We start from the raw sequence: 22610 nt of genomic DNA, 5'->3' as shown, positions 1-22610 counted from the left end.
AATTTGCTTCAAGAGTAAAAATGTAATATTGCGTAAGCGAAAATTTATTTTTAGAAGTGTTACTGTGTGCACTCTTGTTTGATACAGTCGATGTTGTGTTGCGGCCATGACTGTGCCGTGCTGCATTGAAGAACGTGCATTTGACGGCACGTCTTTGAATGATGCTTTGTTGTGGGTTCGGATGCTTAACTCGCTTGGCAAATGATGCTGCGAGATCGCTTGGCACATTGTGGTGGAGATTACCAATAATTACGTCTGTATTGTCGTAACTTTTGCAATGTACCACGACAACGACAACAATATTGGTATTAATATGTTTGTATTTTTCTTATTATTATTATAGAGTTAACATAGTAATGCTATCAGTTATTATTTCAAATTTCCACAAAAGTTGCTATGACTTTCCTTCTAGAAAAAAAAGATCATAATCAAAATTTGATCTAAATAAAGGAATTATGATCATTATTAATATTGGTTTCAATATTATGATTTCATTAATATAAAGTTAATGTGCTGATTTTTGTGCATGGAATTTTGTCCAAATAAAATAATATTAAAAAAGTTTAAAAGCTACAGCATCTCGAAGCTACTCGAGGTTGAGGTAGCTTCGCGAAAGGGGCTGCAAAAGTACTCCTGCCACTAGGATTCTGCCACGGTGAGGTTTTAACCAAACTCCCGAGTTACTTACCGACATGTATTTTTTGAATTTGCCAATCTTTATCGACTACGAACTTTTACTTGTATTCCTAGGCAACACCTTAAATTTACCAGATCCTTTTACGCTATGTTTGATGGTCTATATTTCGAATCAGGATATGAAAAAGAGTAAGATGCGACATGAAATCGAAGAATTTTGTTTCATCCTATTCGCTGTTTCGTGAATAGCGATAGTAGAGTCGGATATTTTTATATCTCATACTATCCATTTTCTAGTAGAAACTGCTGTATTGGTGTAAATATATAAACAAAAAAGATTAAGAATCTCTCACAATTCACTATTAAGGAAACCGGAAATTGACAAATGGAAACAACCTTCAATAATCGATCCAGGATTGTTGCACAATTTATACCTTAAATAGCAAAAGAGTTATTCCATAGCTAGAAAATCGTCTATGACAAGAAAAGAAAACAGGCTACAACGATATCGATGAGATAGATCAATCAAAGAATATTTGATTAAGTTATCAACTATTTCTAAGTTCCCAATCTCATTTGATTTAGGTATCAAAGTTCATTGATTTTTTTTTTAAAATTACCAGCTATTTTATTAGATAGAAAAGTTATTTTGTTAGAGATAAAGTTAGTATTAGCATATAATAATTGTTAAACCTAAGTCACTGATAAGAAACGTAAACAAAAGTTAGTAAATTGTAAGAGAACCTCTTTTTTTTAATCTTGTTAGAGAAGTTGGTAATTGAAAAAATAATAATTTAGATAAGTAATTCAAATAAGAGTCATTTATATAAAACTAGTTAATAGCTCGATCAAAGAAAAGTTGTTAAACGTGCTAATTGATGTTGGTATTTTAAAAAAACAGTGGGTAAATTCTAAAAGTTAGTAAGACAAAAGGAAGTGGCGACAGAAACATGTGAACTGAAAAACAAATAAAGGTCAGTCTCAAATGAGAGCTAGTAACCTAAAACTAGCGTAATTTAATTGATGAAAAGTTAGTAACTCAGTTAAATAAAGGTTGATCTCATAAATAGTAGTTAATTAATCTAAAGTGTTGGTAAGAAGGGCAAATGAAGTTTGTAAACAATGAGAGAAGTTGGTCATTTAGAAAAAAAAAAAAAACTTTTCGGCAACTAATTCGAATAAAAGTTGATAACACAAAATCATTTCTTAACTTAATCTGAATAACATGGGCGAACATGCTGATTAAGGTTCGTAATAATTTAATGAGGTGATAAGCGAGACATTTAAAAATTGCTAACTCAATCGAAACATCGGTGCCAATAGATAATGCAGCTCTGGCGATAAAAAGATTGAAAGATAGAGACGCTAGTAGCACGGGTGTGCGGTATGATTCCCGCGCTCCGCAAAGAGGTGAGCAAAAGTCAAAGAGAGGAGATTTTTTTTTTGGTCGAAAGAGAGAGGAGAGTTGGAGATGGAATAGATAAAACAAAAAAAAAAAAACCGAAACATTGGTGAGATAAAAAAAAAAAAAACTAAAAACTTAACGAATAGCGGGTAAGACCGCATATCAATTTTCTCGTTGAGCCCGACAAGTCCTAGTTCTACCAGGTTGGGCCTTCTTCGTGTAAGCCCAATATCGATATTTTGGGCCGATGGAGCGTGTGGAAGGCCCACTTATGGAGCTCATCTCTGTTCTCTCTCCACTTCCCCAAACGACATAACCAGAGGTCTCTCTCTCCCACTCGTCTTTCCTCTTCAACTCAAATCGCACAGAGAAGCGCTGAAATCCCCCAAACCACAACCCTCCTCGATACTTCACTGAGTTCACTCCGATTCTCTCATCCCCTTCCCCTCATCTGATTTCTCTCTCGCATTCGGTTCCACGGTGCCGAGCCTCCGCGATGGAACCGGAGGATGAGATCTACGAGAACGGTGGCGAGCAGCCCGCCCGGAGCAAGCCCATCATCAGCGGCGAGCAGCTCGACGTCGAGGCCTACGCGAGCCTCTACAAGGACCGCACGAAGGTCGCAAGGCTCCTGTTCATCGCCGACCACTGCAACAACGAGGCGATGCAGCTGGAGGCGCTAAGGATGGCGTACGACGAGATTAAGAGGGGCGAGAACACGCTGCTGTTCAGGGAGGTCGTGGAGAAGATTGGCGGGAGGCTGGGGGACAAGTACGGGATGGACTCCGCCTGGTGCGAGACGGTCGATCGGAGGGCCGAGCAGAAGAAGGAGAGGTTGGAGAGCGAGCTCAATTCGTATCGAGTATGTCGGTTTGTTCTTTTTTGTCCACTCTTTGGTTTGTTGCTTGTCTATGGTTGGTGGATGTGCACTCTGTGAGGAGCGTGTTTATTCGCGTGTGAGATCGTAGATAGGATTGAGACGAGGAAGAAAAACCAATGTTCCGCGGGATTTTGCTAATGGTTGGATTCTTCTGCTGTGATTGTAGAAAGATGTTTGCGGAACGTTCGTACCATGTCGGCTTGATAAACCTGCTTTAGAAACATTTTGTGAAATGATACTGAATTCACGCAGGACTTTGTTCTTGTGATTGACTTTTGATGGTGCTGATCTTGCATAAGCACCAGAATTACAACTTTCTTTTTCCGTACTTGTTCTTGAAGTGATGGGGGACAATGGAGTGCATACATGCTTGTGCCATTTGATTTTTCCGGTTGTTATATGGCTTTGATTGTTTTGTTGTAAACTCGTTGGTGATTCACTGTGTAATTGGTTAGGTTCGTCTTTTATTGATGATTATGGAGCAGCCTTGGTGTTTAGATTGTGTTACTGTGTAGCAGTTGGTTAGTTCTGGGAGATGGTGGGCGAGCTTGAAATCAAAGCCCTCTTCTCAGGGATGATGTTTTATTAAGCTAAATATGCTGGACAGCTGATGATTATGGCTTCAAAGGAGAAACTAGAATTGGATATCACTCCTTTTCATTTATTTGTTTACGATTAGCATCCAAATATGGCATTATGAATGGACATGTGTTTTCATGTGCCTAGCTTCTCATCTTAATCTGGTGCGTAAGCTTAATGATTTTACCATTTCCTCCTATCTGGTGGTACATAAGAGTATCTTGTTTGCAGACAAATCTGATCAAGGAAAGTATAAGGATGGGTTACAATGACTTTGGTGATTTTCACTACGCTCACGGTGCCCTTGGAGATGCTTTCAAAAGTTATGTCCGTACTCGTGATTACTGCACAACATCAAAGCATATCATCAGCATGTGTATGAATGCAATACTAGTGAGCATTGAAATGGGTCAGTTCACTCACGTTACAAGCTATGTCAGCAAAGCTGAACAAACCCCGGAAGCACTGGACCAGATAACAATTGCAAAACTACGGTGTGCTGCTGGACTGGCTCATTTGGAGACTAAGAAGTATAAGCTTGCTGCTCGTAAGGTGTGTCAACCTATCATGGGACATCTTCTTCGCTGGTTCATGCTAATTACCTGTAGTGATCGTCGATTTAAGTTTTTTCTTTCCATCCTATTTAGGTCTTCAATGATAGTTTGTCTATGGAGACTTGAATTAAGTAAACATCCAACGTGACAGTTAAATGATCATGCTCCATGAGTTACCTTTTTTCTTTTTCATTTTTTTTTTGGGGAGAGGAGGTAGTTCATTTTCTGGAATTTCAAAAACGGCACGAAGTCCTATTGATTTCTACTGTATAGGTAAATTGATGAATCTCGAATTGAGGAGGTTGCTGAATTACTTGAGACTCAATTGAGTTCCACATCAAGCATTTTTTATTGGGCACCGAAGGGACTCCTGCCTTGGTCAACTGCTTGCTGCGTGACGGGGATTGTCGTGACCCAATGGGATTAGTAACATTAGTTGGATGCCTGAAAGGTCAGGAGACCGTTGTAGTATTTACAGAGGCAGTTTATTGGCAAAAGAAATATTTGGCAGTTTTTATTGGACCGAGCATTTTTCATTATTTGTTAATCATTTGGGTTTGCTCTTTGGGGCTGGAAAGTAACGCCTTCCATATGCTTGCAGTTCCTGGAAACTGGTCCTGAGTTGGGGAGTCACTACAATGAAGTCATTGCACCTCAAGATGTTGCCACTTATGGGGGACTCTGCGCTCTTGCGAGTTTTGACCGGACGGAGCTGAAGGCACATAAGCAACTGTTCAACTTCTGTGTTCAAAGTTTTCCGGCCAGTAACTCGGAATTTACTTTGTGACTGACACATATTTCTTCCTTTCTTTTCTTGGCAGAATAAAGTGATCGATAATGTCAACTTCCGAAATTTTCTGGAGTTGGTCCCTGAAGTGAGGGAGCTTATTAATGATTTCTACTCCAGGTAGCTTTTCTGCCGCTTAGCTTTTTTCCCGCTATCTATCGTATTGTCACCTTTCTTTGATTGCTGAACTTAACTTTGATATGACATTAATTCTGCGCTGCTTCTTAGAGCTGTGGATGCGGAACTCCCTTAGATTCTAATTTTCCCCTGTTCCTGATTGTTCTGTTTTTTGCTCAGCCACTACGCATCATGCTTGGAGTACCTCGGAAACCTCAAACCGAATCTGTTACTTGATATTCACTTGCACGATCATGTGGAGACACTATATGACCAGATCCGGCATAAAGCTCTCATCCAGTATACACATCCTTTTGTGTCCGTTGATTTGCACATGATGGCCAATGCTTTCAAAACCAGTGTTGCTGGGCTAGAAAAAGAGCTCGAGGCTTTAATAACCGACAACCAGATACAGGTTTCAGTGTTTTTTTATCCCCGTTTTACGCATATAATTCAGTATGAAAAATCATGTGGAGCTCTAAAGAACTAGTTTGTCCAAGTTGGATGGATGTAGGATTTATTCTTTTGTAAATTTGGTGTTTCCAACGTGCTTTTTTTTTGGGTTGTGGGGGGGTGGTTTGGTATGCTTTTAATATTCAATGCATGTGTACTGTGCTTCTTCCGATCCTTGTGCACTGCTGGAGCTGGTGCTTAATTCATGCCATGAACTGCAGGCTAGAATCGACTCTCACAACAAAATCTTGTATGCTCGGCATGCTGATCAAAGGAATGCCACTTTCCAACGGGTCTTGCAGACTGGCGGCGAATTTGATCAAGATGTTAGATCGATGCTACTAAGAGCGAATCTTATCAAATATGACCACAATCTTAGGGCATTGAGGAAACTTTGAGTTTTACTATTTGAGTCATCCGATATACTTGAGGTCTACTGATGTTTTTTTTTATGTATATTCATCTGCTATATTTATCGGCAATGGCAGAGGAATTCCGATTCTCCACTGTCCATAGTCAGTGTCGCTTGGTTCGATGAAGATTTGAGGTCTCTTTTTCCCGAAAAAACAATTGGCAATTGTTTCCTTTACGTGCTTTATTAGTTTTGATGACATATTTCCATCTCAAGCCCCTTCGGCAGCCTTGCCTCATTAATACTTGTTTCTACGTGTAAAAACTCGAATTTCAAGCACAAGCCATGTTTAACAGGTTTTGTCCCGAGGTTTGCATTTCTTCTGTCTGTTGGGTTGCTTCCCAATTTCACTGCGTCGGGATAAAGCCGACAGACTCCAATGCACCCGGGAGAATTTGGAGATCGACGGTGACCGGCCGCCCTGCTGTCAAGAATGTGCTGCCTTTGTGCTTCAGGGGCGGGAAGCTGGAGAATTTGGTCATTATAGCGTCTCGTCGGGCCTCCAACAAAGTCTCTTTGGAAAGGAGCCTTTCCTGATAAAGAATGAAATAGCGAACGTGACATCCTTAAATCTTTTCCACTATCTTGCGTCCTTGTAAGAAAAGACGAAGAAGTAAACATAAATAAGCCATGCGGCAATTATTTGACTTAAAAAAAAAAAAAAAACCAAAGTGGCAGCTCCATTACCATCTTCTCCTATCGGGTGGGTGGAAAACCATGATCGTTCACTTCTTATTGACGATTGCCACAGGCTTGGCGATACCAAGTCAACCTAAATGGGGATGCTGCATCGTTGACTCGAGCAATTCTTTAAAATACATTAATAATAAGTTAATTGACTATTTCGGAGGATAGTCACCTAAGCAAATCATCGTTGTCGGTGTAAATAAATCCTCACGTGCTGCGAAATTCACTGGCGGTTCAAGTTGCTGCGCATGGTAACCATTTTGTTCCGGAAAACCGATTCCGATTAAAATAATTTTTTTTCGATTTTGTTCCTAGTTGAGTTTTAGAGAATGAGAACGCGTTTGATAACTTCTCAAAATTTCTGTTCTCGAAATAGAAACGTGTTTAATAATTGGACAAAATTTCTGTTTCGAAAACTATTTTTCTTCCTAATTTTTTTCATTTAAGTCAAAAAGCTGTGTAGTTACTTTGTAAAATTTCATCCTAAATTGAAGACTAATTTTAAATGCACACTAAAATAATTTAAAATGCATTATTTTTTTAGCATGTCATAAATAAAACATAAATTTTAATACATGACGTTTGAAGTTCGATTGAAGCATAGGACAATTCCCATATTAAGAACTCATTTTTTTTCTTTAAATGTTGCGTTTTCTAAAATACATATAAACATAACATCCGAATAACCAAATTATCCACCGACAAAAAAAAAAAAAAAAAAAATTATCCTCTTTGATACGAAGTACAAATCATTCACTATCATTTTGTAGCTTCTGTCCTAAATCTAAGTCGGTGTTTAGCTCCGGCTCTACGTGCAAATAGTCACATTTTGTGACGTACGGTTCTGAGTATATATATTATCATCTGCATGTTGGATACCCTCATCTTTTGCGATATTTTTTACGGAAGAGTGAAATCTATAAAATCTAGAAAATTGAGATCTAATTTTATGAAAATGAGGTTAAACTAGCCTAATTTAAGTTTCTTCTATTTTTAGGGATTTTCTAATTTTTTTGTGATTTAAAAAAAATTCCAATTTTTTTCGTTTTATTTTATTTTATTTTATTTTTATGAGATTGAGAGAAAAGTGATGAGAGAACTAAAAGGAAAAAGTGAGAAATTTGAGACTTTATTCTGTTTTGTGATTCTCAAAAGTGATTTTTTTTTGTTAGAATTAACTTTTTTTTTATTTTGGATTTTGTTGTAAAACTAATTCTAGAAACAGAATCAGAATTAGAATCATTTACGTTATCAAACAAAATTCTTATTTTTTTTTATTCTAAAGAATAGAATTAGAGAATGAAGAAGGATGATGCATGCCCTTACGTTGCTCAGAAAAGAATCACTTAGGGCTTGCATGGTAACCATTCTCATTCTCCGATTCTCATCCCAAAACAATAAAAAATGAGAATGCTGTTTGGTAACGTAAATAATTCTGATTCTGATTCCGTTCCCAGAATCAGTTTTAGAGAATCAGAATCGCTTTTAGAGTAAAATTAAGAAACAAAAAAAAGTTGCTTCGGGAAAAAGAATGACTTTTGAAAATAGCAAACAGAATGAAGTCTCACATCTTTCACTTTTTCCTTGTAATTTTCTCATCATTTTTTCCCCTCTACCTAGTAAAAATAAAATAAAATAAAAAAATAAAAAATAATTTTTTAAAAAAATAACAAAAAATTTAGAAAATCCTTAAAAATAGAAAAAGCTTAGATTATGCTAGTTTGACCCTATTTTCATAAAGTTGGGCCTAAATTTCATAAATTTCATAGATTTCACTCTCCTACAAAGAATATTGCAGAAGATGAGGGCATCCAACATGCATACTGGTAGCCGTGCGTCACAAGATGTTTCTATGTATTTAGAAAATGCAACATTTAAAGAAATTTAAACATCATGTATTAAAATTTGTATTTCATTCATGACATGCTAAAAAATAATGTATTTTAAATTATTTGAGTGTGCATTGAAAATTAGTCTTTAATTTAGGATGAAATTTTATAAATTAACTGTATAGTTATTTGACTTAAATGAAAAAAATAGGGAAAGAATCATTTTTTTGAAACATAAATTTTGTGCAGTTATCAAACACGTTCTGATTCTCTAAAACTCATTCAGTAACAGAATCAAAAAATTCATTTGAACCAGAATCGGTTTTTCTGGATCAGAATGAAAATCAGAGAATGAGAATGGTTACCATGCAGGTCCTTAAAGATCCAGGCTTACTTCGTGGATCGGTCAAGCCATAATTACGAATGAACCACTCCCAGTCTCTCCCTCCCACTGCTCCACACGCCCGCTCATCGAGATCCCCCCACCGTCCCGCACTTTCCCGGAGGGATCAACAACCCACAAACATAACTGTGCAGCTTCATAACTGTAGACTTCACTCCCTCTTCCCTTCTTTCTTCCTTCCTTCCTTCTTCTTCGCCTCCGATTCGGATTCGGTGCCAAAACCTCTCTGTTCCCCAGATCGCTGCGACCTCCGATGCTTGCTTGATCAGATCCGTGTCAATTATCTGCAGAATCCCACTCAAAGCTCCCTTGTCCGAGCCGTTCTTTCTTCCTCCAACACTCGTGCCCGAGCCCGAGCCCGACCCCATGGGCGCCTGATCCAGCCAAGGAAGAGAGTCCGGATTTGGCGGGGCTCCGGGAATGGGACACCTGAGCCTGCCCGCGTCGAAGCGCAACCCTCGCCAATGGAAGCTCCTGGACCTCGGGATTGCCTTCCTGCTCGCCCTCGTCTTCCTCTTCTTCGTCCTCATCTTCACCCACCTCGGCGACTCCCTCGCCGCCTCCGGCCGCCAGTCCCTCCTCCTCGCCTCCGGCGACCACGCCCGACTCGTCGCCGCCGTCGAGTCCGGCAAGCTGTACCCGAACCACATCGAGTCCTGCCCCGAGGACTACGTCGATCACATGCCCTGCGAGGACCCGAGGAGGAACAGCCAGCTCAGCAGGGAGATGAATTTTTACCGGGAGAGGCATTGCCCGTTGCTGGAGGAGACGCCTCTCTGCTTGGTCCCTCCGCCGGAGGGGTACAAGATTCCGGTGCAGTGGCCCGCCAGCTTGGATAAGGTGAATTTTGAGATATGGGTAGATTTCATCGGAATGTTGTTTATGGTTGGTCTAGCTGTTGAGAGCTCGTCCTGACATTGCTTAGAAATTTAAAAAGCTGCGAGCATCTACTTCAACTAGCTAATTTGAGACAAGATCTGTACCTGGTGGCCATTTGTGATGCATGGCTCAGCACCATGCAGCGATAATGAGGGCGGAGAATGTCAAGTCCATGGACTGGTCATTTAGTTTCAGCTCATTAATTGTCATCGTGAGTTAGGTCATTGAGCTAGAAACAGGAGCTCTTTTTTGGATTTTCATGCTGATTGGAAGTTCATTACTTGCTCAAACTGATAAGCTGAAACCTTTGATGGATTGCGTGCATTGTACTTGGATCTGACAGACAATTTGGCCACCTCAAGTTAGCTTTTTACCATAGTCTATATGGTTTGCTCATTCCAATATTGGTGCCGCAGATGGATGTTGCCCTTGTTCCGTAATATTTTCCCTATTTTTCCGTTATAGGATTGTGGGTACTGACTGTTATCAAAAGTTTATGGCACATTATTGAGACTCGTGAATGACCTTCTATGGTTGCCATTCCAGATATGGCACGGCAACATGCCGCATAATAAAATAGCAGACAGGAAAGGTCATCAAGGATGGATGAAAGTAGATGGTCCTTACTTCATATTTCCAGGGGGTGGCACAATGTTTCCTGATGGAGCTGGACATTACATTGAAAAATTGAAACAGTACATTCCTATAACCGGTGGTGCTCTGAGGACTGCTCTTGACATGGGATGTGGGGTAGGGAAAACTTTGCCATGTCCGATATCGTCTCTGTGGTGAATGTCCACTTGCAATTAATTGAATGTCTTTATTTAGGTAGCCAGTTTTGGGGGATCGCTGCTTGGTGAAGGAATTCTAACAATGTCGTTTGCTCCAAGAGATTCGCACAAATCGCAAATACAGTTCGCTCTGGAGAGAGGAATACCGGCATTTGTTGCCATGCTTGGCACTCGAAGGCTCCCATTTCCCGCCTTTTCTTTTGATTTTGTCCATTGCTCCCGCTGTTTGATCCCATTTACTGCATACAGTGAGTTCTCTGTTCATCATGTGCATTTGCAATTCTTGTCCAATATTTTCTCCTCCTCCCTCTGCTTGTTCTTTATAAGAGAAGATTGTGCTTTTCAGATGCCACATACTTCATTGAAGTGGATCGGTTACTTCGCCCTGGGGGATACCTGGTCATCTCTGGCCCTCCTGTACAGTGGCCTAAGCAGGACAAGGAGTGGGCAGATCTCCAGGCTGTAGCAAGGGCATTGTGTTATGATCTGATTGCTGTGGATGGGAACACTGTGATCTGGAAAAAGCCTGGTGGAGGTTCATGTCTTCCCAATCAAAATGAGTTTGGGCTTGAACTATGTGATGAATCTGATGATCCAAGTAGTGCATGGTAATTGTCCTTGCTTGCTTTCTTTTTGAAATCAGGTTTGGCACTTGGAGAGGCTATCTGAGTAGTGCACGTTTATTGTCGTTGCTTGCTTTGGGGGTTGGCTCTAGGGGACATAAGTATGAAATATGCTATGCACTTCTCTGCAAGATGATTGTGGCTTGAATTTGTGTTTGCAACCTCTATTGCGATCTAATTGCTTTCAGACTTTGTTGGCATTGAAATTTTGATTTGGCTACTCGTTATTATTTTCCTTATCCAGGTACTTCAAGTTGAAGAAGTGTGTAGCCAGGGCAAGTTCTGTGAAGGGGGACTATGCAGTTGGAATGATTCCGAAGTGGCCAGAGAGGCTGACAAAAGTTCCTGCACGAGCCAAGCTTGTGAAAAATGGAGTTGACCTGTTTGAGGCTGACACTCGACGATGGGCAAGGAGGGTGGCCTACTATAAGAATTCACTGAGCTTGAAGCTGGGAAGTACAGCAATTCGAAATGTAATGGACATGAATGCATTCTTTGGAGGCTTTGCAGCAGCATTATCGTCTGATCCTGTTTGGGTAATGAATGTTGTTCCTGCTCGCAAGCCATCAACTCTGGGTGTAATTTATGACAGAGGACTTACTGGAGTATACCATGATTGGTGAGATATATCAGCATCTTGTCTTACTGCCTTTGTTAAATATGACTGCACTACTTGTGACTTCCTTGGTTCACTGTTTGATGATTATACTTGGAACTGTTGCGATAGAGATGCATATTATATGTGGCGAGTGATGGAAAAGAAGTCCAAAATTTGTCACTTTGCTACTAAATCTTGACAATTTTCCTCCCCATTTATGGCATGACACAATAAAGCATAATGCTTCGGGCATGTAGTTGTAGCTGATAGTGCATCTCCTTATATGATTGCACTTGTAAGATGGCCATTCTCCAAAGAGTCTTTGACATCTGCTGCAAGCTAACTACAAAACTAGTCCTTTTGTCGACTTGCAGAGTCTATAAATCACCTGCCCAAGTTTTAACCACCAAGTTCTGATGACGTGGGAGATACACTTTGCAAAAGAGGGGTGAAATCATTGTCCACTTTATACTAACTTGAGGCTGATTACTAGATTTATTGTTCGTTTTCCTTTTTGCTCTCTCAATCAATGATAGTTCCCTAATAAATGAGGCATTTTTCCTGAGCTTAATTGGAAGATCTTTGGATGTAGGTGCGAACCTTTTTCCAGTTATCCTCGTACTTATGACTTTATCCATGTCGCTGGCATAGAATCGCTGACAAAAGATCCAAGTTCAAGCAAAAGCAGGTAATTCAGATGAAAACAGTCATCCCTTTCAACCTGCATACTTAAGTCACCTCATGGTATTTTCTTAGTATTGGCCGACTTGAACAATTGTTGCCTTCTGATTTCCATTCAGGTGTCACCTTGTGGATTTGATGGTGGAGATGGACCGGATGTTGCGACCGGAAGGAAAGGTTGTCATTCGCGATTCACCTGAAGTAGTCGATAGAGTATCTCGTATAGCTGACGCGGTCAGATGGTCGGCCACTGTACACGAGCAGGAGCCTGGCTCCCACGCGAGAGAGAAGATTCTCATTGCGACCAAGAGTTTCTGGAAGCTTCCCGCATCATCCCGCTGATGCATCCTTAAATTCTTGTAGCTTTAGGGGCATGGCTAAAATTTTAAAGTTACTTTGCTGCCCCCATATTAGGTCTGTTGTATGTGCATCAAAGAGATGCTGATTTGATCTTTGGTCTCCATTCAAAGTACTTAAGATGGAGAAAATCAAATGCAGAGAATGTGTAAGGAAACAGGGTTTGTATCCTTGTAGGATCTATTAGCTAGATAGTTCTTATGGTTCGTCAATTTGATTATAGATTTATCTTGCTGCATGCAATTATCTCTCCTTTGAGTCAGATTGCTAAAATGTTTGGAAATGTTTACTAAAGTTCCAATTGGAGAAGCAAATAAAAAACCTCGTAGGCCGCCTCAAATTTTTATTTACTCATTCAATTGTGTTCGCCACGTTATTCAGCAAGAATCTTATTGCCTGATTATTACTATTTCTAGCAAAATCGAAAAAGGAAGGGGAAATAACAAAAGGGACAAAAAAAAAAAAAAAAGCTCAGGGTTTGCGAGATGTTTGATCCTCGGACAGATCTGATGGCGTGATTGAATCAATCGATCACGATCGCAGGTCGTCACAGCTCTATGGCGATTGCACCAGCCGGGAATCGAACCCGGGTCTGTACCGTGGCAGGGTACTATTCTACCACTAGACCACTGGTGCCTTGATGGAATGAAACCCGAACAAAATCATTTAAACTTTAATATGCAACCAGCATAATTCAAAAACTCTACTCCTACTACACCTCATTTTCGAATCCATAAGTATAACCCGCTCGCTTTTCTCTCTGTCACTCTTCCTCAACGCGAATCTCTCTCTCTTGTCCTCGTCTCGGCCAACGCTTCCTCAGAGGTCGACGACGATCTGCTGATCAGGCACGTCGTGAACGCGGCGGATCTCCACCGACAATCGCCACATCTCTTTCTTCAAGAGACGTTTCGGTGAGCCGTACTCCTCTCAGGAAGTGCACGATCACCAATTCAAGGTGTTTAGGGCTAATCTGCGTCCGGTTAGGAGGCACCAGAAGCTCGATACTTCCGCGATCCACGCCGTCGCTCAGTTGTCCGACTGGATGCCCTTTGAGTTCAGGAGGACATATTTGGGGATTACAGGTGGGCTTCGGTTGCCGAAGGATGCGAATCGGGCCCTGCTTCTGCCGACCGATGATCTGCCCGATGATGTCGATTGGAGAGATGACGGAGCTGTCACCGCCGTAAAAAGTCAAGTGAGCTTTTTCCCGAATTCGTTGGATCGTCGACGTCAATTGTGCTTGTTATACGGATTTGCGGTTTGTTCGCAACTCGTTAGACCAACTCATCTAGATAGGTTTCATGAGAATCAACCTAGGGCTTGCAAATCGACCGTAGTTTCTATTTTTTTAATTGATTAGGGACTTTGAATTGCTATAAATGCTCAGTCTCGTCAATGAATTTTCCTCAGAATATTCTTTCCTTGGTTTTCTTCCCATAAAGTGCCGACTCTGCTGTTTATTTTGCTGAGATCTGGGCTCATGTGGATCATGCTGGATTTTCAGCACGACAGGAGCACTGGAAGGTTCTTATTACCTTGCTACTGGAGAACTAGTTAGCCTCAGCGAGCAACAACTTGTGGATTGTGATCATGAGGTATCGTGTCTCCTTTTGTCGCTTCATTTGCATTTGGTATTGCCGTATGTTAATCGTCTTTGATCAATGAGAAGGAATTGGAAATTTTATATGTGACAACTTCTTGAAATAATCTATGAGGTGGAAAAAAAGAGGTACGTTAGGCAATAATCTTGTGGAATTAAAAAAGGATGGGCATTCCTTCACTCATGGGATGAGCATTCTGAATAATCCCGTTCCAATGTAAAAAGTGGGGCCAGTCATAAGAGTGTGAGTGGGACCTGGAATTTGATTTCGTTCCTTACATGCCATCATCTGCTGCCCGAATGATCACGTGTAGAGATGCTGCTTTAATCCGTAGGTTTATTTTTCAGATAGTCAATTTGATTTTCCATTGAGTCAGAAGTTCGATTTATCACATGACTCATCACTCAGATTTGGTGCACTTTATTGTGCTCTAGTTTAGGATTTGAACACTAAATTTATGCATCTTTAAGGCAATTCCTTAGGGAAATAGCAACAATTTAGATTCCTTGGAAACCTTAATTAACAGGCTATACTTTTGCAAATGGTAAGGCAACATATTAGGTAAGTCGGAATAGAACATCGGCTACCCATGTTAGTTTTTCTAAACGCTTCATGGGAGGTATTGCTTTCCTCCCCCCCTTAAATTTCACAGCCAAGATTGTCACTTATGCATAGCATTATCTATTAAGCCCTGACAATATAGTGTAGCATCCGTGGAAAAATGAGTTTGGTTGATAAGGAAAATAAATTTTGGTAAGGGTGAGTTTGGTTGATGGATGTTTCACATCTTGTGGATATTAGTGTAGTGGTGTGTTGGACCCAGGACTCAAGAGGGAGGGGGAGAATTTCTTTTCAGAAATAACTAATAGAATTTGTGTGGGAAAATTGGATTTTACTGAGTATCCAAACGCTCATAAGTATGTACACATTAGATATATCATTTTAGCTAATCATTCTATAAGGTGTCAGTTCATCAATCACAATGTAGATGATAGTATTGCTGAAAATCCAACTGGACAACTATTACACCAACTACTGTGAAATATTGACGGTGATGAATCACTTGTTCTTTTTCTGACCGTTGATGAATCACTTATTCTTTTCGAAAAAAAAAAATGTCTTCACTCAACAAGGAAGAGTTTTTCATGATTTTAGGCCTTCGGTGCTTCTATAATGTAGCTGCGTGTGTCTTTTTGGAATGCGAAGAGAATTGATCCCATGTAAATAGTTATGGAACTGTTCATCTTTTTAAGCATAGAGTAAACTTTGATTTTTCATGTCTCATAGGAATTTTTTATGAAGTTTTGATTTCTTAGATTTATCTTGGATGGTAAGATTGATCTTGACTATGATTTTAAGACGAAGATATTAGGTTGAAAACTCCACTAAAGTAACCATCACTGACATAGGTGATAATTGATTAGGAGGGTAATCAACTTGGGTGACGCAATTCATTACTTGAGGTAATTTGATTCATTTATGCAGTAAGTTTGAATTCACGTCTCCTCAACTTGATTACCAAAACACGTCCTCACAGTTCTGGGAGAACCATATCTCTAACAAATAATTCATATGTATAGTGTGTTTTGCAATCTTTTTGAGTCATTTTTTAAAGATTGAGTCAGTCTGGGTCAACCTATACTTGAATCGTACATACTCACTAAAATTTTAGAAGAAATCAAGGCAAACTTGAGTAGGTTAAATGGTGCATAAGATGCTTGAGTTCTTTGCAATTATGCAAGACATTTCCGAAATATTTCTCGACGCAGAATATTATATCAATTGATTAGTGAAATAAGGGTTATCAATAAATTTCCAAGGTGTGAAAGTTGCTTGAATAATGATAAGTGAGAGAATCATAAATATCTAATATTAACCTGCCAGGAGAAAAGGTGACCTGCTGATCTCAAAACCATCCTATTTTGTGGGAAATAGGAATTTATTCAAGCTTCCACAAATGAAAAACTTGAAATTTGATAAGTAGGATGTAAGCTGCAGGGGGGAGGAAATAATGAAGCTGGCAAAATGAAGTTTCCTAAAGTGAACTGAGGATTAAAGGTTATGTCCCATTCCATTTCTACGTTTCTCTGCGACCATGCAGAGCAATAGACCTCTGACCATCCCAAAAACAAGTAATGTAAAATTTGCCACCCTGTGTATCAGCCATTGGAGTAGTATGTATTGGGTGTTGTGTGCTTCTCCACTCTCTCTTGGATCGTATGAAATTGAAAGGTTAACACAAATATGCGCTTAGATGTGTAATAACACTAGTAATTCGATTGTGTCGTGAAAGCTGAAAATTTCTGATGCTTACTCCTATTAAATCTATTCTCGGGTGTTGTGTACTTCTCCACTCCCTCTTTGATCGTATGAAATTGAAAGGTTAACACAATTATGTGCTGCGATGTGTGAAATTTTTCTAATAACACTAGTAATGCGATTATGTCGTGAGCTGAAAATGTCTGATGCTTGCTCCTATTAAATCTATTCTCGGGTGGTGTGTGCTTCTCTCCACTCCCTCTTGGATCGTATGAAATTGAAAGGTTAACACAATTATGCGCTGCGATGTGTGAAATCTTTCTGATAACGCTAGTAATGCGATTATGTCGTGAAAGCTGAAAATGTCTTATGCTTACTCCTATTAAATCTATTCTTCTCTAGCCTGTTATATTTTCCTCGTAAGAGTACCTTATCTTCCCTAGCATAAAAAAGGCCCAATATTCTGTTCCATGTGCATGGCTTATTGATTCACTCGTGAATTTTCGTTATGTATGTTGTATGTGAATATGCTAAAGGGGTTCCACTTTAGTGCAGTGTGATCCAGATGAACCTGGTTCGTGTTCCTCTGGATGTGATGGTTGATTAATGAACAGTGCTTTCGAGTACAACTTGAAGCAGGTAGGCTCATGCGAGAGGGCGACTACCCTATGCTGGCATAGATTGTGGGACTTGCAAATTCGACAAGTCCAAGGTTGCTGCATCAGGGGTCAACTTCGGCATTGTTTCCTTGATGAAGATCGAATAGCGGCAAATCCGGTAAAGAATGGGCCTCTTGCTGGTACATGACCCCAATCTAGATTATTATGTTTTTTTTTTTTTTTTTGAGTCGCATAACATGTTTATATTTACTGCACTGGTAATTCATCCAACTCTTCCTTGCTTGGAACAGTGGCTATCAACGCCGTGTTCAAGCAGACATACATTGGGGGTTTTAAGCCCATTCGTGTGCCCCAATGGATTAGACCATGGGGTTTGTTGGTCGGGTATGTGATTCTGCAGGTTATGCTCCCCGTTAGAATGAGGATATAAGCGTTAGTGGATCATAAAGAACTCATGTGGAGAGAATTGGGGAGAAAAAGGATACTACGAATTCTGCGGGGGCGCAATATCTGTGGAGTAGACTCATTATCTCGACTGTTGCTGCTATTCCGACTAATTGAAATAAAGTTTTGATTGGGCTGATTAGTATTACTGACGATTGTCATCACTGTCCATGAACTATCGATGTATTATTGTGGTTGTCTATTTTTAGGTACTCAGAGAACTGAAATGTACTTGGTGAACGAATATCTGGCGCGGCCTAATATCTCACCCCAAACAAAAAGCCTGACCCTTTCGCTTAAAAGACCCAGCAGTGGGCTTTCACCGCCTGCCAATCTGTCGGCCCAAAATACCGGACATGCATGCCACTTTCTCATATTGATTGACAAGGTAGGGCCAATATCTTATGCAACGGGCCCTCATAGCTAAAAAGGCCCGTTCTTTTAACAGACCGAAGCCCGTCTGCTGGGCTGAACAGACCTGGGCCCATTTAAGGAGGCCGGTACTCAAAATTCAGCTTTTTTTAGGCCCACAACGGGCCTTTTAGGCCCATTCTGGGTCCATACTAAAAATTCAGCCCTTGTTGGCCCAGAACTGGCCCAATGTATCATTTTAGGACCAATGCTTGGCCCATTAAGTCGGCCCAAGCTTACATTCGGTGCACCAAACGGGCCCAAACACGTAATTCAGCCCTTTTTGAAGCCCAACACTGGCCCACCAAATACGGCCCAAACAAGCCCATGAAAAGGCCCAATATGGCACATTTTACAGGCCCGATTCAGTGCATTTTGGGGCCCGACACTGGCCCACCAAACATGGCCCAAACTGGCCCATGAAGGAGGCCCAATAGGGGGCACATTTTGCAGGCCCAACGTGGGCCCATAGACGAGGCCCAACAGATCCAATAAGGTCCAATGGGCCCATTTAAGTAAACCATATGCGAAAATAAGCCCGTTTTGGGGCCCAACACTGGCCCTTACAAATCATTTTTGGGCCCGTTAGACGGCCCAGGCTTACATGTTGCGCACCCCATGGGCCCAAACACAATAAAAAAATTCAGCCCGTTTTGAAGTCCAACACTGCCCTGTTACGGAGGGCCAACGTACAGATCGTTGTGAGGCTCAACAGGGCTAAAGCCTGACCCATAAGTCGGTGCAAGACTTTCATTTCGGGCGATTCGGCCCAAAATCTGGCCCATCAGGGAGACCTAAAATCCTTTTGTGGACCATTTATGTAGGCGTAGGCCTTAAGTGTCTGGCTTATTTAACAAGCCCAGGCTGGGCCCAATAGACTTGAAGTAGGGCCCTGGCGGGCCAGGAACTTTCCACTGTCGAGGCCCAACCCGAATGAGGCCCGAATTGTAGGCCCAAAGCGTAGTCCGTTATCTCTGTCCACACTCCCACCACTTCATCCAAAAAAGCCTAACCTGGGCATATTGTCTGGGCCCGACTGGCCCAAACTGCAGCCATCGCCTAATCCACTTTAATTTCGACGAGGCCAAGGCCATTTTTTTAAGATTCCAAACGTTTTGAGGGTCAACGTCGGCATTCTACCTGTTATTTTGTGTTTCCTACCCTCCCCACGGGACCCATTTGGATGCTTATTCTAACTGATTTATAATGGGTTAGTTGGCGCAGATTCACCCCAAAAAAAAAAAAAAAAAAAACAAAGGAGGCCTTCTTCGACCAAAAAAAAAAAAAGGAAAAAGAGGAGGCTTTCTTAGACCTCTCCAGTTCAGGAATTGGACTTTCAAAATATTGGTAATTTCAAGCTTGCTTTACCTTGGAGAACAACAACAATGAAAGAGACCTAATCGAAACAGGGCCAGTGCTGCCTCACTAGGAATCAGTACTGATCCTCATCGCTGGGAATGGATAGAACTCGAATCAGGTCCACTGCTGCCTCAGTAGGAATCAGTACTCATCCTCATCACTGGGAATGGATAGAACTCGAACCAGGCCCAGAGCTGCATCAGGAGTCATCAGTACTCATCCTCATCACTGGGAATGGAGAACTTTGCACGTAGAACTTGTTTTGAAACTCCACCGAGTGAAATCGCTGGGCATGGAAGAAAGCACTGAGTCTCCATCACCAGCAACGCGCCGACAGTGGCACAGACGAAGATCATGATGCCAATAATGAGAATGATCGCATTATTGAAGCCGTATCACATCATACCAGTTTCAAAGATCAAGAATCTGATGCAATAACAGTACCCATCATTTCAGCTACACCTAATGGTTTTCATTACAACTAGCATGTTATCCCCTTGAGTTCTCTGGAATGCGAGCGCAAAGTCAGTTCTAACTAATGAAAAAAGCGGCCATCTTTTTAAGAAGGTGCACATGGCAGGTCCACTCCAGTGTTAATAATGCCCGCAAATTATAACTAACAAATGAAGAGTTTACCAGCATGAGACGCATCTTAAAAGACCAGTGCGGAAAATCAAAGGGGCAGGAACAAGTCAACAAGCAACATAAACCCGTGTCCCTATCTATCCTGTAAAAATCCCAAGCGAACTACGTGACTGTATTTGACCCAAAAAAAAGAAAAAAATACGTGACAGTCTATAACTAGCATGATGAGAGGGCAAAGCCAATGAGCAACCTTACCCCAGAACATTCTCACGAAACACGCTTGACAACTCTGAGTGGGCGAGACTTAACAAATCCGCAGGTAAAGTTTAAAATCAAATTGATTGCTTGATTGTCTGCAAGAAAAGAAAACACAATATGACAGAATATCCAACGGTTCCAACTATGGCCAGATGGAGACTGAGAAATGACACAGGTCCAAGCAGCATACCTAAGAGCCCATGAGCGAAGATATGAAGCTGTATTTTAGACCGCCCCAAGTACTAATTCTTGGGTATGTATTAGCTGGTGTACAAAGACTTCACTAAATTCGAATTCTTCATGATCCCTATGGGCATCATGTTTTGTTTCCAAGTGAAAGCTGTTCTCTGTGGTCCCCAGTGGTATGTAAGAATTGCCTTGGTGCCGCTGCAAAATATACATCAATAAATATGCGCAGAGTCCAAAAATCAAATAAATAATTTACTTGGCTAAAGAATAAAGGAAAACATACCACTTCATGTTGCTTCTTCAGAAGAAAAGGCTTTGGCAAAGCATCCATGGCACAGAAATAAGGACAAGCAACGGTAGCATGAGCTGGCGATAAACCAATAGATATTCGCATCTGATTTCAAAGGTGACTGCTGGAACAAAGATTATCTGAACCATTTTCTGGCTGGGGAAAAGCTTATTATCACCCAGATCATCAGTAGGGCTTAGGAACATGTAAAACATTATGTGGTATAGATCAGCTTGTGAACAAGTGCACCATTACACAATGATTAGGAGGGAGAGGCACCCAAACCAACTATTTCCGAAATATCATCTGGGAAGAATGGAACCAGAGATGATGCGTTAACTAAGCATCATTTCATTTATACCCAAAACTTTGAAAAGAAAGATGTATCAGAGCTAAAATAACTCAAAAGGTTTTAAGAAGTAATCGAGCTTGAAGCTTGCAAATATCAAAGACTGCAATTACCAGATATTCAGGCAATTGCCAAAGAATTTGGCTTAAAAATAGCTCAACATGATTCCAAGATTCATTTGGGCCACATCGAGCAGAATTGACGTTTTCATCTTCAATGAATTAAGAAATGGTAGATCGTTTCTTGTGCCATGCCAAGGAGGATCCACACAAACGGGTATGCATCACAAACTTTAATTAAGCCCATAGTTGTAGCATCCCTGTGAAACAACACTAGATGTGAAAAAGTGAATATGCCCCAAAAAGTAGAAACAATGGAATCAATTAAGGATATAACTGTTAACCTGCAAGACGAATCATGGCATGCATATGCAGAGGAGCAAATAGTTCAACTGGAACTGAAAAGAACTCAGTGTAGATCAAACCGGTGTAGATTGAGGAGATTGCCATGATTGAAATAACATAACGGCCACCGAAGGTCATCTCTCTGATGTCTCCAAGTTTAAGTTATTCCCAATATGAGTGAAATTATTGAATTCCATACATGGGAACATAAAAAGCACCACTTCAGCTGCTTTGTCAAGATTGTAATGGCATCTTTGAAGGCCAAACTAATGAAGCCTTAATTTGATATAAAATATAAATTCGGACATCTCCTTGATAAGTTTTCACCATGGTAGTTTCATAAAAAGCGGTTCATGTTTCTTGGGACATTTGGCGAAAATAAGCAAAGATGAGAAAATTATCCAGATTTTGTTATGAAACTTTCTGGATACAAACTAACTTAAAATTGCCAAAACATACAACACTAATTAGTGGCTCTTTCCCAAAGGCATGATTGCAGAAAGATAATATCTCTGGGATAAGCTTTAAAAACTACTGGTCTTCAGAATAGAAGATACTCGCAAAAGGAAATTCTTTCAATTCATCCTATTGGTCTGGGTCATCCACAACAACAAGACTACTCTCCAAGTTCGAACATTTTAATTGTATTTTCCAGTATATGTAGCACAGTTAATATTGAAATGAGCATTTATCCCAGCTCACAAGAATACATTATGCTCACTGCAGGATGATTTAACCAAACAAACAGTCCTTGAGCAAATATAAATTACCAGCAATCAAGCTTAAGGATCTTATCTCAAATTTAAGGAACCTGCCTTGCCCATGTTAATAAAGGAAACTAAAGAAGTTTTAACAAGTTCCCACACAGGAGAAATCTTTATATAATTTTCCAAAAAGCAAAGATCAAGGATTTCTTTTGAAAATTTGCTCGAACTCAGATACAAGATATAACTTGGATTTGTATATTACCTGACAAGAAAGCTTCTTTTCCCTAAATATGAACACTAATGTTGGAAATAACAGGAATACACCATGTCCCCAATCATCAAAGAAGACAGCAAATAGAAAAGGGAATTTATTTATTGCATATACTCCAGGATTCGCTTGCTGATATATAGCCACCCTGCATAATCAAGAGCAGGAGTAACCTTATTAACATGCAACTGAA

The 22610-nt window shown here is 40.5% G+C and overlaps 3 protein-coding genes and 1 non-coding gene across 4 annotated transcripts; 3 read left to right on the top strand and 1 right to left on the bottom strand.

The window, feature by feature from the left end:
• Window positions 1-2364: 2364 nt before the first annotated feature.
• On the top strand, window positions 2365-5911 carry LOC115743053 (COP9 signalosome complex subunit 1). The gene is made up of 6 exons (XM_030677638.2): window positions 2365-2903; window positions 3732-4052; window positions 4656-4772; window positions 4876-4961; window positions 5139-5373; window positions 5633-5911. Exons 1-6 carry the CDS (start codon window positions 2538-2540, stop codon window positions 5807-5809), a joined length of 1302 nt encoding a protein of 433 aa, XP_030533498.2. The 5' UTR covers window positions 2365-2537; the 3' UTR covers window positions 5810-5911.
• A 2918-nt stretch (window positions 5912-8829) lies between these two features.
• LOC115743052 (probable pectin methyltransferase QUA3) lies at window positions 8830-13011 on the top strand. Its single transcript, XM_030677637.2, has 7 exons — window positions 8830-9582; window positions 10168-10371; window positions 10450-10660; window positions 10759-11020; window positions 11280-11654; window positions 12226-12321; window positions 12434-13011. Exons 1-7 carry the CDS (start codon window positions 9163-9165, stop codon window positions 12654-12656), a joined length of 1791 nt encoding a protein of 596 aa, XP_030533497.1. The 5' UTR covers window positions 8830-9162; the 3' UTR covers window positions 12657-13011.
• Window positions 13012-13228: 217 nt separating this feature from the next.
• Window positions 13229-17821, top strand: LOC115743034 (cathepsin O-like). The gene is made up of 7 exons (XM_048275657.1): window positions 13229-13303; window positions 13410-13585; window positions 13734-13864; window positions 14145-14269; window positions 17174-17311; window positions 17445-17475; window positions 17520-17821. The coding sequence occupies exons 1-7, from the start codon at window positions 13229-13231 to the stop codon at window positions 17582-17584; spliced, it is 741 nt and encodes a 246-aa protein (XP_048131614.1). The 3' UTR covers window positions 17585-17821.
• Window positions 13237-13307, bottom strand: TRNAG-GCC. Its single transcript has one exon. It is a non-coding gene; the product is annotated as a tRNA-Gly (tRNA).
• Window positions 17822-22610: the final 4789 nt, after the last annotated feature.

This window comes from Rhodamnia argentea, chromosome 3 (genome assembly GCF_020921035.1).
Source record: "Rhodamnia argentea isolate NSW1041297 chromosome 3, ASM2092103v1, whole genome shotgun sequence".
Lineage (NCBI taxonomy): Eukaryota > Viridiplantae > Streptophyta > Magnoliopsida > Myrtales > Myrtaceae > Rhodamnia > Rhodamnia argentea.
The sequence above is the reverse complement of the archived record's forward strand: the minus strand, read 5'-3'. Positions and strand labels throughout refer to the sequence as shown.